This window comes from Callithrix jacchus, chromosome 22, assembly GCF_049354715.1.
Source record: "Callithrix jacchus isolate 240 chromosome 22, calJac240_pri, whole genome shotgun sequence".
In the NCBI taxonomy this organism is placed as follows: Eukaryota; Metazoa; Chordata; class Mammalia; order Primates; family Cebidae; genus Callithrix; species Callithrix jacchus.
In genome coordinates, this window is record NC_133523.1 from 40359240 (window position 1) to 40374709 (window position 15470).

Sequence of the window (15470 nt, forward strand, 5' to 3'; positions counted from 1 at the left end):
TTTTGGTACCTGCATATGTCTGTATGATGTGATGCTCTACACATGTCTGAGACTCTTTGATGCTGAAATTCTGGGTACCAGTATGTGTCTGTGTGATGTGATTCCCCATAGTTAAGTGAACATGTGTGTGCAAGAGTGTGCGTCCCTAGATTCATGTGCAGGTGGGTGTGTCTGTTGTCACGTACGTCACTTTCATACCCGCCCCCCCACAGGACTGCACATAGAAATTTCTTCAAGGAAGAAAGCCACTCTCAAACCTTTGCACTTCCTGTTCCTTCTGCCTTAAATGCCTCTCTCCCTTCCCCTCTCCCCTCACTTGGTTATCTCCTACTTGTATTTCACATCTTGGTTCAGGTACCAGCTACTCCAGGAAGCCTTCCCTCCCTGCCCCAATTGGACAAAGTCCCCCTAAACCCCCTTTGGACGTCCCATCACAGCACTAGGTACTCTGCCTGACTGAGTATTTGATTGGTTGGTTGGTTGGTTGTTTTTTGAGACAGAGTCTCACTCTAGCCCAGGCTGGAGTGCAGTGGCATGATCTTGCCTCACTGTGACCTCTGCCTCCCAGGTTCAGGCAATTCTCCTGCTTTAACCTCCCTAGAAACTGGGACTTTAGGCGCACACCATCATGCCCAGCTAATTTTTTGTATTTTTAGTAGAGACAGGGTTTTGCCATGTTGGCCAGGCTGGTCTTGAACTCCTGACCTCAAGTGATCTGCCTACCTTGGCTTCCCAAAGTGCTGCAATTATAGGTGTGAGCCACTGTGCCCAGCCCACTTTGAGTATTTGTAATGGAGTGAATATGAAAGTACTGTTCTGTGTCAGGCTCTCTGGCAAATACTGTACTCATGTTATCAAACTCTCCTCTAATCCTGTATGATGGGCATAATTATTATCCCCACTTTACAGAGGTTGAAACTGAGGCTCAGAAGAGGTGATCACTTCCCCAAGGTCACACAGTCAGGAAAGGATTTAGCTGGTCAAACCCAGAATTCAAATTTATGGCAGTCTCCTTTTCCCCCAACCCAAAAAGAAAACAAACCCAACAAAACAAAACAAAAAAATTTACTAGCCCACCAAGATAGGCTCTGGCACATACAGAAGCGGTAGAGTGGGAAGTAAGGGGGCTGGGTGAGGTGGCTCACACCTATAATCCCAGCACTTTGGGAGGCTGAGGAGGGAGGATCACAAGGTCAAGAGATCAAGACCATCCTGTCCAACATGGTGAAACCTCATCTCTACTAAAAATACAAAAATTAGCCGGGTGTGGTGGCTTGTGCCTGTAGTCCCAGCTACTCGGGAGGCTGAGGCAGGAGAATCTTGAACCCAGGAGGCGGAGGTTGCAGCTTGGTGACAAAGTGAGACTCCATCTCAAAAAAAAAAAGTGGGAATTAAGGACACAGGAATTAGCTGGGATTCCTGATTCTGGCTCTGTCGCCTTCTTATGTTGTTGTGACCTTGGTCAAATGCGTAGACTTCTGCAAGTCTGTGCCTTCATCTGTAAAATGGAAATGATACTAATATCTACCCTTTAGGGTGATTGTTAGTTGTGCTGAGGGCCAGTGAGAGAGATGGAGTTAGACTAACAAGAGGTTTGGGAGTGGAATAGCTTTTGCATCCAGGAGGGGAGCCAGAGTATAGCCTCACAGGACTTAGTGCTATAAAAGGGCTTGGAAAGGACAAACAGGAAGGGTGTATGGTGTGTGGAGGTTGCAGAAGGGGTGGAATCTGGAGATGCTGCCTGAGGTTAGACTATTCATGGTCTCCTAATCAGGAGCTTGGGTTTTCTCCTAAGGGTAGTAGGGCCGTGAAAGGCTGGTAGCGAGGGTATGTTATGGTCTTATGTCTTAGAAAGATCCCTCCACCAGTCGTGGTAGCTCACGCCTGCAATCCCAGCACTTTGGGAGGCCGAGGCGGGCGGATAGCTTCAGGTTGGGAGTTCCAGACTAGCCTGGCCAACATGTAATAAAATACAAAAATCAGCCGGGCATGGTGGCAGGCGCCTTGTAATCGCAGCTACTTGGAAGGCTGAGGCAGGAAAATCACTTGAACCCGGGAGACAGAGGTTGCAGTGAGCCGAGATCACGCCACTGCAGTCAAGCCTGGGCGACAGAGCGCAAGACTCCGTAGGGGGTGCGGTGGGGTGGGGGGGAACCTCTAGCTGCCATGTGAAGAGTAAACTGGACGGAGGCAGAGTGCATGCCATCAATGCTGTGACCTCAGACAAGAGAATCTGGGAAAAGACAAACAGGAGAGTTTGACAATGCAGGATTTGGGAAGCTGAACACAGGCAGAAAGGAGATGCTGCAACACACTTTTATGGTCCTTGCTCAGGACTTGAAATCCAGAGTGCTTTCAGTTAAAAACTCGAAAACACTGACCTTCTAGGTTGGATCTGTTTTGGCTTGAGAAACCACCCATTTTTCAGATGGGTAACTGAGGCCCTAGAGAGGAGGGGAAGATTTGTTCAAGGTCACACAGCTAATCGACAATAGGGCTCGACGCCCGCGTAGGGCATGGCGCAGCCTTGCAAAGCAGCCACACCCGCCAGCGACATTCACAACCCACCCCCCAACCATAGAGGACAGCGGGGAAATCCAACTTTAAGAACCGAGAAACTTCTTACAGCCTTGGAACACGGTAACTTTGGGAGCAGAAGCCACTCGGGTCTGTTTCCCCGCGCGCCCCTTCTCCCATTCGCTATTGGCTCCTTCTAACAGGGGTACCGTCTGGGTACCCTCTGGTCACCTTGTCCTCCGCGCGCTCTATGGCGAGAGGGACCTGCGCACGCGCGTGAAGGGTGCCTTCAGGGCCCGCGCTTTACGACACTTGTGCGGCAGCGGCGGCGGCCACCCGGCGCTCCTTCGCGACGGTTCGGCCGGGTGCCGCTGGCCGCCGTTGCCAGGGTGGGGGTCGCTTTGCGGCATGGCGATGGCGGAGGGCGAGCGGACTGAGTGTGCTGAGCCCCCCCGGGACGAACCCCCGACTGATGGCGCTCTGAAGCGGGCAGAGGAGCTCAAGACGCAGGCCAATGACTACTTCAAAGGTGCGCCCGCCAGGCAGGGAGGGTGGACAGCGGCCCAGGCCGAGGGGTGCCGGGCCCGCCCGGAACCATGGCAACGCGGAGCGGCAGCCTGGGCGCGGGGCAGGCACTACCAAGTGACCGGGCGTGGGGAGGCCCGGGATGGCGTTATCAAGGAGCGGCATAGGGGTCTTCGGAGAGTGATACCTAGGAGTGGCGTGCGGAGCGGGTGCTACTCAGTGGGAAGTCTGAGGAGGGCGCCACCAAGTGTGGGGCGAGAGGGGGACCGGAATGAGGGCGCTACCAAACGTGAGGCCTGTAGAGGGCGCTACCAGGCAGTGACATGTGGTGGGGGAGTGAATGATGGCGCTACCAAATGGGGACCCCTAGGGTGGCTGCCGCCAAGTAGTGGGTAGAGGAGGGACAGTTCCAATAGAGAAGGCAGTCGTGGGGGTGGGGAATGAATCATTAGATGGAGGGAGCAAGGAAGTAGGAGATTTGGGGTGACCCAAGGAAATGGAATGTGATGGTGGGGGCCTTGGGAGTAGGGCCTGGGATCCCCAAGAATAGTATCACTTAGAATATTTAGAAAGAGTCAAGTGTGGAGCACCCATTCATTCATTAACTCAACAAATGTTGATTGAGTACCTGTTATGTGCCAAGGACTGTGCTTCATTCTGGGGATATAGCAGTGAATGAGATGGATGTGGCCCTGTCCTTAGCTTGCAATTTTGCAGGTGAATCAGACATGAAAAAAACATTTAAATAAGTAAAATATGTGATGAGTGCTTTGAAAGCAAACCAACAGGGTGATGAGGTAGGAAATAAGGGTTGGAGTCTACTTCAGATAGCGGGGTGGAGGAGGAGGTATTTAGGCTGAAACTCACAGAGGGAGAACTGGGGAGGACGTTCAAGGTAAATCGGACTGTGCAAAGGCCCTGGGGTGGGGAATGAAAGGACGTTGCCATGGCTGGAGCTTTGGCTGGTTAGGGGGAGACTGATAACAAGATGAGATTAGGATAGAGGCTAGATCATGCAGGGTCCCCTAAGTCACTACAAAGACTAGTGTTTTTTTTTTGAGACGTTGTTTCGCCCTTGTTGCCCAGGCTGGAGTGCAATGATACCATCTGGGCTGACTGCAACCTCTGCCTTTCAGGTTCAAGCGATTCTCCTGCCTCAGCCTCCCTAGAGGCTGGGATTATAGATGCACACCACCACACCTGGCTAATTTTTGTATTTTTAGTAGAGACAGGATTTCGCCATGTTGGCCAGGCTGGTCTCGAACTCCTGACCTCAGGTGATTCGCCTGGCTTGGCCTCCCAAAGTGCTGGGATTACAGGCGTGAGCTACCGTGCCTGGCCCTACAAGAGGACACATTGAGTAAGGAGATGGGCCAGTCTGGGCTGGAGAAGAATTTGGGCGTGATCAATCTATGGTTGGGAATGAATGAGATCATCTAGGAAGAGGGTCTAGAGGGGGAACTCAGGACAGAACCCAAGCAGAAGAGGGGAAGGCTAAGGAGGAGCGCTTAGTGAGGTGGAAAGGAAGCCAGGAAAGGTGTCAGGAAGGCTGAGAGAAGAGAGTGCTTCTAGAAGAAAGAGCTGCTGCCCTGGGTCAGATGCTGCCAAGGCGAGCACTGGCCATTGGCTTTGAGTCCATGGATGCTGGTGGTGGTGTTGACAGGAGCAGTTGTTGGGGAATGATGGGGGTGGTGGCAGCCAGGAGGGTGCTGAAGAGTGAATGGGAGGGGAGGAAGTGCAGGCAGCAAATATTAACAAGTGTTTGGAGTATTTTGGTTCTGAAGGCGAGTGGAGAAATGGGGGGGTGGTAAGAAGAGAACATGCAGTGTCAGGGGAAGATGGGTTTTTTGTAACAATGGAAGAGAGTCTGGTAGAGATGGAGAACTGATTCTGCATGAGAGAGGGGAGACTTGCAGCAGCAAAACCCTGGAGACGGGGGAGGGAAGGGATGGGAAGAGCGAGGGGAGTGGAAAGGATATAGAGCCCTGGAAGTGAGCCAAACAAAGTGTGGAGAAGTTTGATTCCGTGGCAGCAGTGAGAGGGAGGTAGGGCCAGTGAGAGATGAGGCCAGAGGCAGAGCCTGGGAAGACAGTGGGAAGCATGGGTGTTGTCCTGAGGGTGGTGGATGCTATGGGAGGTTTTAAGAGCAGGGTGACATGGTTCAATTAGAGTTCAGAAAAGATCCCTGGCTGCCATGCAGATACTGGATGTCAGGGTAAGACAGGAAGGAGACTAGATTGGTGGACAGGTGAGGGGTGGTGATCGCCAACCCGGCTGGTGGGACAGAAATAGACTCAAGAAGTGTTTCAGAGAGGAAGTGAGAGTGGCTGCCTGGAGAGAGGGTGGACGGTACTCTAGACAGGGGGGAAAAAAAAAGGTGGCAAAGTCCCAAAGGCAAGCAGAGCTTGGCATGGACGCCATGAGTGGGGCTGCAGTTTAGGGGTTGGAGGAGGTTATGAGGCTGCAGGGAGCAGATTTCGAAGAGAAGAGCCGTAGGGAGGAGTCAGGGCTTTCTGGGGTGAGGGTGGGGCCTCTGGGGGAGCCCTGGGAGGTTCTGCGTAGGGAAAAGACAGGGTCAGGTTGGTGCTTTAGGAACACTCCTCTGGAGGGGCAGGACGGGAGCCTACGAGGTCAGGTGGAGGCTGAGGCAGGAACCTGGGCAGGAGAGGCCAGGCCAGGGCTGGGTGGGACTGGAGGGTGAGAAGGGAGTGGCTGGATCTGAGAGATGCTCAGGAGGCTGACTCGGCAGAAGTGAAATGACTGCCGGGCTTTGGGGGTTGAGTCCAGGACAAGGCTCAGTGTCAGCTGGGTGAAGGGGTGGGAGGTAGACTTCCCTGGGATGGGAGCAGCCTGCATGGGGGTTGCTGCTGAGGTCGGGTCAGAATTCTGGGCCACAGCAGCCGCTGGGAGGAGCCCGTTGCCCCCCAGGACCTGGGATCCAGGCTCTCAGGAGTCCTGGGGCTGGGCAGGCAGCCAGAGGGGCCTGGCACTGAGCTGGCGGAGGAGAACGGCCCTTCTGGCCCAGGCCCCTCCTGTCTGGCAGGCAGTAGCAGGCACAGAGCCCCAGGCTCCAGGGCTGTGGGAATAACAATAAAAAGAATAATTACAGCTCACCTTAATTGAGCCTTGTGGTAGCCAGGTAAGCCATGGGGTTTAATCCTCCCCAGGGGCTGGGTGATGGCTAGGAGTGGCCCTGTTTGTTTATAAAGGAAGCAAGGCTCGGAGAAGCGAAACCACTCGCCCAAGGTCAGAGTGTGTGAGCAGCAGGGCCCGGATATCCCCTTCCTCTACACGTGCTTGGCTCCCAAGTTCAGGTTCCTCTCAGAGCCATCCTGGCCCTGTTGAGGAGAAGAGAGGTCCTGGGGGCAGAGCCTGGTCCCCATCTCAGGTCTGAGTCCAAAGGACGTGTCTCAACTCTCTTCCCCTTTCTCTGGGCCTCAGTGCCCCGCTTCTGTAAAATGAGGGGTGAGAGCTTCTGGTTAACCCCTAAGAGACTCCAGGTTTAAGAGCTTGTGCAGAGGAAGCAGGTCATGGTTGAGAGCTCAGGCTGCCTGAGTTCAAACCCTGTGTCTTCCTCTACCTGCTCAGTGATACCTGGACAAATGACTTAACCTCTCTGTGCCTCTGTTTCCTCACATCTAATATGGGGAATGTCTTGAGGCTTAAATATGCTCCTATTAGTAAAGTGCATAGAACAGGGCCAGGGTATGGCACGTGGGTCGACCCCTGGAGTACAGGCTCCTCCCATTTCCTCTTAGTTCCTTACTTCCTCCCTTTAGTCATTCATGCATTCACTTCTTCTGATCGCTTCTTTTGCTGCAGCCAGTTTTCTTACATGAGTTCATAACCCTCACAGCCACCAGTGAGGCAGAGCTCGGAAAGAAGAGGCTGTTTGCCTGCGGCCTGTGTTAGAGATCTGCAGAGCCGGGCGTCGGGCCCTGAGACTCCACGCTCCCCTCCCTGTGCCACTCGAGTAACAGCTTCCCCGGCAGGAATGCTCGCCAGGCAGCCTCTGGACCACAGCCAGGAGGCCTGAAGGAGTCCTCGAAGGCACTGGCATTCCAGGGAGGGTCGGTCAGATCTGGGCTGCCTGGTTCTGCCCTTGCTTGTTTCTGGGAAGTCCCAGGCCTTGCCCTCCTGGGGCTCACAGCTCTGGAGGGACACACTCATTACCTAACAGTGACAATGAGAGTGGACATGGCTGGCACAGGAGAGCCCAGGGGCTGTGGCAGCCCAGTCTCTAAGGCTGTGCAAGCCTTGGCTCTCCTGCCTGTCAAATGGGCATGAGGGAGGAATCAAGCCTGGCTCTGCAGGTGCAGACAGGGCATTTGACCTTGAACAAGACCTCTATAGCTTATCTGTAAAATGAGCACCAGATGGTCCTTACTGAAGTAGAGATGAGGATTCCACAGGTCAGGCTGTACAGGGCACAGCTGTAGCTCATCTCAGATAAAACCTGACCTCTCCTCCTTGCCAGATGTCACATCCTGTCACTCCACACTTAGAACATCAATGCCGGGACCTCACTGTGGCTGCCCGGGCCCCAGGGATCTGTCCCACCAGGCTTCCTGCCTCACCTGTCTTCCCCCTGCCCACTCCACCCAGCCACTCTAGCTCTCTCTGGCCCTCAGACAAGGGTTGCCCCTCTCTGGGCTTCCACCTGCCCCTGGGCCTCAGCATCTGCTCTTCTTCCTATCAAAGTGTTCTTCCCTCAGTCTGCTGCTAGTGCCCCGCTTGAGGTTGGAGGGGTGGGCGGGTGGGTGTGTGGAATCCGTTCATTCCTGGAGATTGTGGCTGAGAGGACAAACCCTGAGCTAGGTTGGTTGGGACAGGCAGGAGGGGCAGGCTGAAGAGACGTCTCTGGGCTTAGGGTGGCCCTCAGCTTCCCCATCTGTGAGTGGGGATACTGGCCACCACCCAGCCCAGGGCCTGTCCTCTCGGGGTTGGAGCACTGCCTCATCCCTCTTTCCATCTCCACAGCCAAGGACTACGAGAACGCCATCAAGTTCTACAGCCAGGCCATCGAGCTGAACCCCAGCAATGCCATCTACTATGGCAACCGCAGCCTGGCCTACCTGCGCACCGAGTGCTACGGCTACGCACTGGGAGACGCCACGCGGGCCATCGAGCTGGACAAGAAGTACATCAAGGGTTATTACCGTCGGGCTGCCAGCAACATGGCGCTGGGCAAGTTCCGGGCCGCGCTGCGAGACTACGAGACGGTGAGCTGGGGAGCGGGCCAGGCCTGGTGTCTGAGCCAGCGGATGTCGAGGGCTGGGCTGGCAGGGGCGGGTGTGAGGGGCCATTCACGCCTCTGCTCACCACTCACTCAGCCAGCAAGTGCCCGAGGGCCATTGACCCAGGCCACAGCTCTGCTCAGCTATCTCACACTTTGTGACCCTGGGCCAGTTACCCCACCCCTCTGTGCCTTCCTTTCCACATCTGTGAAATGAAGAGAACAAGGGGTCAACCTCAAGGGTAGCTGTGAGGAAAAGTGAGCTTCTGCTTTTCACATGAGTAGACCAGTGCCCGACACGGGGCTGGTATCTGGTGATGCTTCAGCTGCTGGTTATTGTCGATGTTAGTACCAGTGCTGGACAGGAGCCACACACCCTTCCTTCTTCTAGTGGAGCTTATCTTTCAGGGGCAAGGAGAAGACCCACCACTGAATAGGTTAGCAAGATAATTGCAGGTGATGATCTGCACTTTGCAGAAAATAGAAAGGGCATTCCAGTGTGGTGGCTCTCGACGGTAATCCCAGCACTTTGGCAGGCTGGGGTGGGAGGATTGCTTGAGCCCAGGAGTTTGAGACAAGCCTGGGCCACATAGGGAGGAGACCTCATCTCTACAAAAAATATAAAAATTAACCAAGCATGCTGTCACACACCTTTAGTCCCAGCTACTCAGGAGGCTGAGGCAAGAGGATCACTTGAGCCCAGGAGCTCAAGGCTGCAGTGAGCTATGCTCACCACTGCATTCCAGCCTGGCTGACACAGTGAGACCCTGTGTCAAAAAAGAAAAAAAGAAAAAGTAGAAAGGGTCATACGCTGCCAGGGACAGCAGACGGGATATGTGTGATATGCTGATGAGGGAGGGGACCTAGGGCACAATGAGAATTCGCTAGTGCCCTCACCCACCTGATGATAATCCTGACGGCATGAGGCCCTGCAGAGCGAGTAGACACCTTCACACCAGTTGTGCTCTGCACCTTCCTTCAGGGAGCCTGGCTGAATCATTGCAGGACCCTGTGAGGGGGAACCAGATTACTCCCGTTGCACAGATGAGGAAACTGAGGCCCCAAGGGGTGAAGTCACCTGCCCAGTGACCCCCACCTGGTTAGTGGCAGAGCTGGGATTTGAACCCCTTCATGAGAAGGGGACTTGTGCTTGTCTTGCGAGGAGGGTCAGTGCAGCAGGGGCTTGGTCAGTGTGTGCCGAGTGGATTGTTATCCTGCCCCCACACAGCACTTCCTTGTTCTGTTGCAACCATCACACTTGGAGCTGTTTCTATGTGTAGCGAGGGGCAACTGAGGAGCTGAGAACTGAAAATCTGCAGTTGGTGGGGGGCTGAGAGCACGAGTCTGCAGCCAGTGGGAGCCAGCTCAGACAGCTGGACTGGCTGCTGGCCACTGGCCTGGGTGGAGGGTGGCCTTCAGGCCAGGTGAAGGCTTGAGTCAAGCACGGGGCCAGGGGACACATTTCAGGATGCGGGCAGAGATGTGATGGGGATTTGGGGTGACACCTAGGAGGGTGGGGACAGGGGCAGCAGAGCAGAGTCCTTCCCAGCTTGGACTCTCAAGCCATTCTTGGCCAAGTCGCCTCCCTCATTGTCTCTTAGTGTCCTAATCTAGAAAATGGTGACAAGAGGAGTGGCCGCCTCCTGGGTGGCTCTGGGTGTTATGACATGGTTGAGTAAAGGTCACTGGGGCTGCAGGGCTCAGTAATGAGTAACCAAGGACAGTCGGTGTTGGATTAGGGCAGGGCTCCAGGTGGGAAGGGGCCCTGGGGAGATAGTGGGGCAGAAGAGAGGTGCCCCAAGGACAGGTTTAGGGCAGGTCCTGTGTGGGGCTTCAGGAGCTTCTTTCCCCATGATAAGGAGGAGGGGCTCTTTTCAAGGCTCTAGCCCAGTCTAGGGTCCATCCCTGCATACTCCCTGAGGCTGAACTGGTCAGCTCTAGCTGTCTTGTGGGTGTGCCACGTTTGAACTGTGTCCCAGGCCTGGCAAATGGCAGGGAGGGTTGAGGGTGTGGGGAATTCAGAGTCTTCTGCAGAACACCCAGCACCTAAATTGTCATAGCCCCTTTCCCCATGGGGGCTCTCCCAGCAGCATTGGGCCCCCCCCACATGAGCCTGAGGGCTTACCTGTCACCAGGCTATCCACATACCTGCAGGCCTTCAGCCCTGCTCCCTTCTGAACAGTTCCTCAGGCTCCATGTGCCCTGGGGCAGCTCATCTTCCCAAGACTCTACCTCCTGCTTGCCAGATGCTAGAGTTTCCTCTTAGACCAGGAGCTCGCCAGGGAAGCAGAGCAAAGGCATAACCTCAGCCCTGGGCGAGGGAGCTCCCCTTAGCCTCAGTTTCCTTAGCTGTGAGGGAGCTCCCCTTAGCCTCAGTTTCCTTAGCTGTGAGGGAGCTCCCCTTAGCCTCAGTTTCCTCAGCTGCCGGCTCACTCTGGGCCCAGCACTGTCGGGAGCCCTTTGTGTGCCTGAATTCAAGCTGAGACCTAGAGAGGGAAAGTCCCTCCTCCAAGGTCACCCAGAAGGGAAGTGGCAGAGCTGGGACTTGAACCCCCAGTCCATGCTTGTGACTGTTCCTGGGCCACAGCCAGTTGAATGACTTTAGCACTTTTCTCCTCATCAAATAGGAAAAAACGGTTCATTGTTTGGAGGAAGTGTGTATCAGTATTGTTTTGTGTGTTGGGTGTGTTATAAAAATCCCTATTTTACGTGTGGGCTGTAGGCAGAGGTCTGAGGTCAGCAGTACAGGGGTTGGAGGCGCAGGCTCTGGGCTCAGGACGCCTGGGTTTACAGCCAGCTCAGATTGGATAGCAGTTGTGTGGCTCCCAGTACCTTTTCTCCCAGGCCTCAGTGTCCTCATCTGTTAAAGGAGGTGAGAATATAGGAGTAACAACCAACGTGTTTTTTCTTTCTTTCTTTTTGTTTTGAAACAGTCTCACTCTGCCGCCCAGGCTGGAGTACAGTGGCACAAATCTCAGCTCACTGAAACTTCTGCCTCCTGGGTTCAAGCAATCCTCCCACCTCAGCCTCCCGAGTACCTGGGACTACAGGTGGGCATCGTCATGCCCAGCTAATTTTTGTGGAGATGGGGTTTCACCATGTTGCCCAGGCTGGTCTAAACTCCTAGGCTTAAGTGATTTGCCTACCTTGGCTTCCCAAAGGGCTCAGATTACCGCACTCAGCCTCAGAGTGTTTATTCTCTGATTCAACAATTAACACAGAAAGTTTCTGTGACTGCTGGTCACCAAAGGGAGTGGGGATTTCCCCCTACCCGCAGCCAAGCAGTTGATTTTGCAGTGAACACCAGCTGGGTGTTCTCTAATTAATTCTGACTCTGTCTGTCTAGAGATAGCATTAGATTCCACAGGTCGAGGACTCAGTCCCCACTCATCCCTCATTTCTGATGCTGATCACAAGACCTAGGTTATTGTGCCAGTGATTCTGACTGACTGGCTATTAATTAGGGTTCCCGTGACCCACTCCTTGGGTTCAGTTAATTTGCTAGAGAATTCCCTCAGAGAATTCAGGGAAACACATTTACCAGTTTTTTATAAAGGGTGCAAGAAAGGATACAGATGAGGAGATGCGTGGGGTGACGTATAGGATGGAGCGCAGAGCTTCTGCACCCTCTCCTTGTGCACCACCCTTCAGGAACCTCCATGTGTTCAGCTATTCAGAAGCTCCCTGGACCCAGTCCTTTTGGGGTTTTATGGAAGCTTCATTATATAGGCATGATTAATTATACCACTGGCCATTGGTGATCAACTTAACACCTTCGGCCTTTCTCCCCTCCCAGAGGTTGGAGGGTGGGGCTGAAACATTCCAACTTTTCAGTCCCACTTTGGCCATTCAGCCCCCATCCTGAAGCTACTTAGGGGTGGCTAGCCATTAGTCAACACGTGAGCATACAAAAATATCACTTTGGAGATTCTAAAGATTTTAGGGGTTGTGTGCCAGGAAACAGGCCGTGATGAATATCAACCCTGTGTTTCACAGCACCACAGTCTACCCGTGCTCTTCAAACACAGCTCCCTTTTGTCAAAAGAATATACAACTCAAAAGGTACTACTGGCCAGTTTGTTACTAGAACTCCATTCAGTCATTAGTAATTAGTCTAGTCCATGATATTATATGATTATGTCTCCCAGGGTGAGATCAGTCAGGTTTGCAGGTTTTTCTTCAACCTTGTCAGTTTCCAAAAGCAGGCGTGATCTCAGCAAATACATAGCTTCCCCCTTTCAGGCATTAGATGTAATTGAGGTAAGAGACAGTGTCACCTCTTGCTCTGAGCCTCTTTCAGAATATTAATGTAATACTGGATTTTTCTTAATTCATGACTCATTTATTCATTCCTTTACCTTCAGCTCCCATTCCTCTGTCTCTTCATTTATACCTGTTGTCCTAAAGGAAGAAACCGAGGCAAAATTAATATAAGCAGAGATTTTATTTGGGCCAAGGTGGAGGACCAGCCTGAAGCCACTTCCACATTATCTTGGGAAGTGCTCCAGAGAGCAGATAGGCTCAAGCTTTTAAAGGCAAAAGGATAAATCAGGAGAGCAGTGATTACAAAGGGTGTTTATCAGGAATTCTCATTGGTTTACAAAAATAACATTGATTAGTAATTGGTTCTGGGTTGCTCAGTTGCGGGGTGTAAGTTACAGCATCCATGCATGGGGTCGTTAGGTGGATGTGTAGCTGTTTGTGGCATCGGTCAGTCTCAGGTCCACAGAGTAAGTGGCTTTGGGGGATGAGTATTTTTCACAAGCTGGGGAGTGAGACATGACTGCGCTCTCATTCCAGTTCCTCTCTGGGCTTGATCATTTAAAGGGGGTTTGCATTACTCTAGAAAAAGTTTCTTTTCTTTCTCATTTTTCTCTTTTGATCAGAATCTTTCTTCTCGAAAGCAGTTATCAAAGTCTGAGTGTCAGGGTGCCCCTCATTCCTGGGAAGGTTCACTCCAGGACAGTCCTATTCCATGTGGGGAGCAGGGAGGAGATGGCTCAGCTAGGAGTTTTCAGTGTCCAAAAGCTGAATTAGGATGGCCTCACAGTGGCAACAAGGAGACCTGAATCAAGTCACTGATTTATACAGCTGCTGCTGCGCATCAAATCATCTCTAGTCTTCAGAATACCATGATTTTTGTTTTCTTGTAAGAAGTAAAACAATAAGATTAGTATTACTAAATAGAAATATAATGCACATAAGGATTATAATGAAAACAATGTATATGCCAGAGTGAAAAAAAGCCTTTTCCAATTAGGGAGCCAACTAAAAATATCATGAGGAAAATTAGACCCAGCTTCTGCTTTGGGGACTTGGTGTGGCCAAGATAGAATTCAAGACTCAGTACAAATTGTAGGCAAATAATAACCAAAAACAATGGTCAGGGCTAGAATCTGACCAGTAACACACGTGTGCTACTGAGGCATAATTGTTCTGTCTCCAGTCCCTCCATTTTACCAAAAGCAGATCATAGCGGGACCACGTTTTTCTCAAAGTAAGTTTTAGTGTTATACTTTATTTGTATAAAGTACAGCAAGATTAGTAACTGACCATAGAGACTCCTTTTAAGTTGACTTTCCTGGGACTTTTTAATGAGGAATTTCAGATGAGACTTTTTGTTCGTTTTTTAACAGAGTCTTGCTCTGTCACCCAGGCTGGAGTGTAATGGCACAATCTCGGCTTACTGCAGCCTCTACCTCCTGAGTTCAAGCAATTCTCCTTCCTTAGCTCCCGAGTAGCTGGCATTACAGGCATGTGTCACCACACCCAGATAATTTTTGTATTTTTAGTAGAGACAAGGTTTCACCATGTTGGCCAGGCTGGTCTCAAACTCATGACCTCACATGATCCGACCACCTTGGCCTCCCAAAGTGCTGGGATTGCAGGATGAGCCACTGCTCCCGGCCCAGATTAGACTTTTAAAAGCCTCTTGAAGCTGTGAAGCCAAACCAAAGATTCACCATCAGACTGTACAAATTAGGTGAATTTCTCTCTTCTCAAGGTCCCAAAATATCTTGAGGTTCCTAGGCCTGTCAGAAAATGACTTTTTTTTTAAAGACAGTTTCTTGCTCTGTTGCTGAGGCTAAAGTACAGTCGTGCAGTCACGGCTCACCAAGGACGCAGCCTCGACTTCCCGAACCAAGCAATGCTCCCACCTCAGCCTCCCTAGTGGCTGGAACTACAGGCATGTGTCACAAAGCCCAGCTAATTTTTGTATTTTTTATAGAAACAGGGTTTCACCATATTACCTAGGCTGGTCTCAAAGTCCTGGGCTCAAGCCGTCTGCCTGCCTCAGCCTCCCAGAGTGCTGGGATTGCAGTCTCGAGCCACCGCCAACCGAAGTAACGTTCTTTACTTACTGAAAGGGAACAGTGTAGGTAACACACCAGGCCACTCTTTTTTCCACGTCATTGGGTTTATAAAGTCAGCCCCAACCTTTGAAAGCAGTCGGGTTGTATCTGAAAACATGCTATTCCAGTCAGAGCCTTGGTAAAATAACCAGTGTTTTCAGCATGTCCTGTTACAAAAGGAAACAGATTCTTATTGTTTTCTTATGCAAACAACTATATTGTGGCAAAATAAGAATATTCACGAATAGTTTGTGAATTCTGGAGAAATTAGCTAGAGAGAAAGGTATATATTTCAGTTTTGCTCACAAAAATATATTTTACGGGCCAGTGGGTGTGGTGGCTCACGCCTGTAATCCCCAGCCCTTTGGGAGGCCAAGGCAGGAGAATCACTTGAGCCCAGGGGTTCAAGACCAGACTGGGCGACACAGTGAAACCCTGCCTCTATTAAAAGAAAGTTATTATTATGTTTTTAAATAAAATAAGAAATATAACCGGTCATGGTGGCACATGCCTGTAATCCCAGCTACTTGGGAGGCTGAGGCAAAAGGAGAATTGCTAGAACCCCGGAGGTGGAGGTTGCAGTGAGCCGAGATTGTGCCACCGCACTCCATCCTGGGCAACAGTGAAATCCTGTCTCAAAAAATTCAAAAATTTTTTTGAATTAGTAAAATAAATAAAAAGTAAAAAGCAAAATAAAATATATGTGTATACTTTACCCAATTGTTACAAGCTATAAATAGCTCAAAAGAAAAGAATTTTAACCCTGGAAAATAAAACATAAAAAAAATCCGCACTATTTCAAACAGAAAGCCATAAAAATCACTTCAGTCCTCCATCAG

General features: G+C 51.5%; 1 protein-coding gene and 1 long non-coding RNA gene across 2 annotated transcripts in view; one reads left to right on the plus strand and one right to left on the minus strand.

The window, feature by feature from the left end:
* Positions 1–2102: 2102 nt before the first annotated feature.
* On the minus strand, positions 2103–2772 carry LOC108589637 (uncharacterized). Its single transcript, XR_004737896.3, has 3 exons — positions 2627–2772; positions 2382–2444; positions 2103–2233 (listed from the first exon to the last, which is right to left on the minus strand). It is a non-coding gene; the product is annotated as an uncharacterized LOC108589637 (long non-coding RNA).
* A 143-nt stretch (positions 2773–2915) lies between these two features.
* The window catches only part of PPP5C (protein phosphatase 5 catalytic subunit), a 38905-nt gene continuing 26350 nt past the window's right edge, over positions 2916–15470 (plus strand). The window contains exons 1-2 of the mRNA XM_002762256.4: positions 2916–3046; positions 8023–8264. Coding sequence (XP_002762302.1) covers positions 2926–3046; positions 8023–8264 — 363 coding nt within the window. The 5' untranslated portion in view covers positions 2916–2925. The remainder of the gene's footprint in view (positions 3047–8022; positions 8265–15470) is intronic.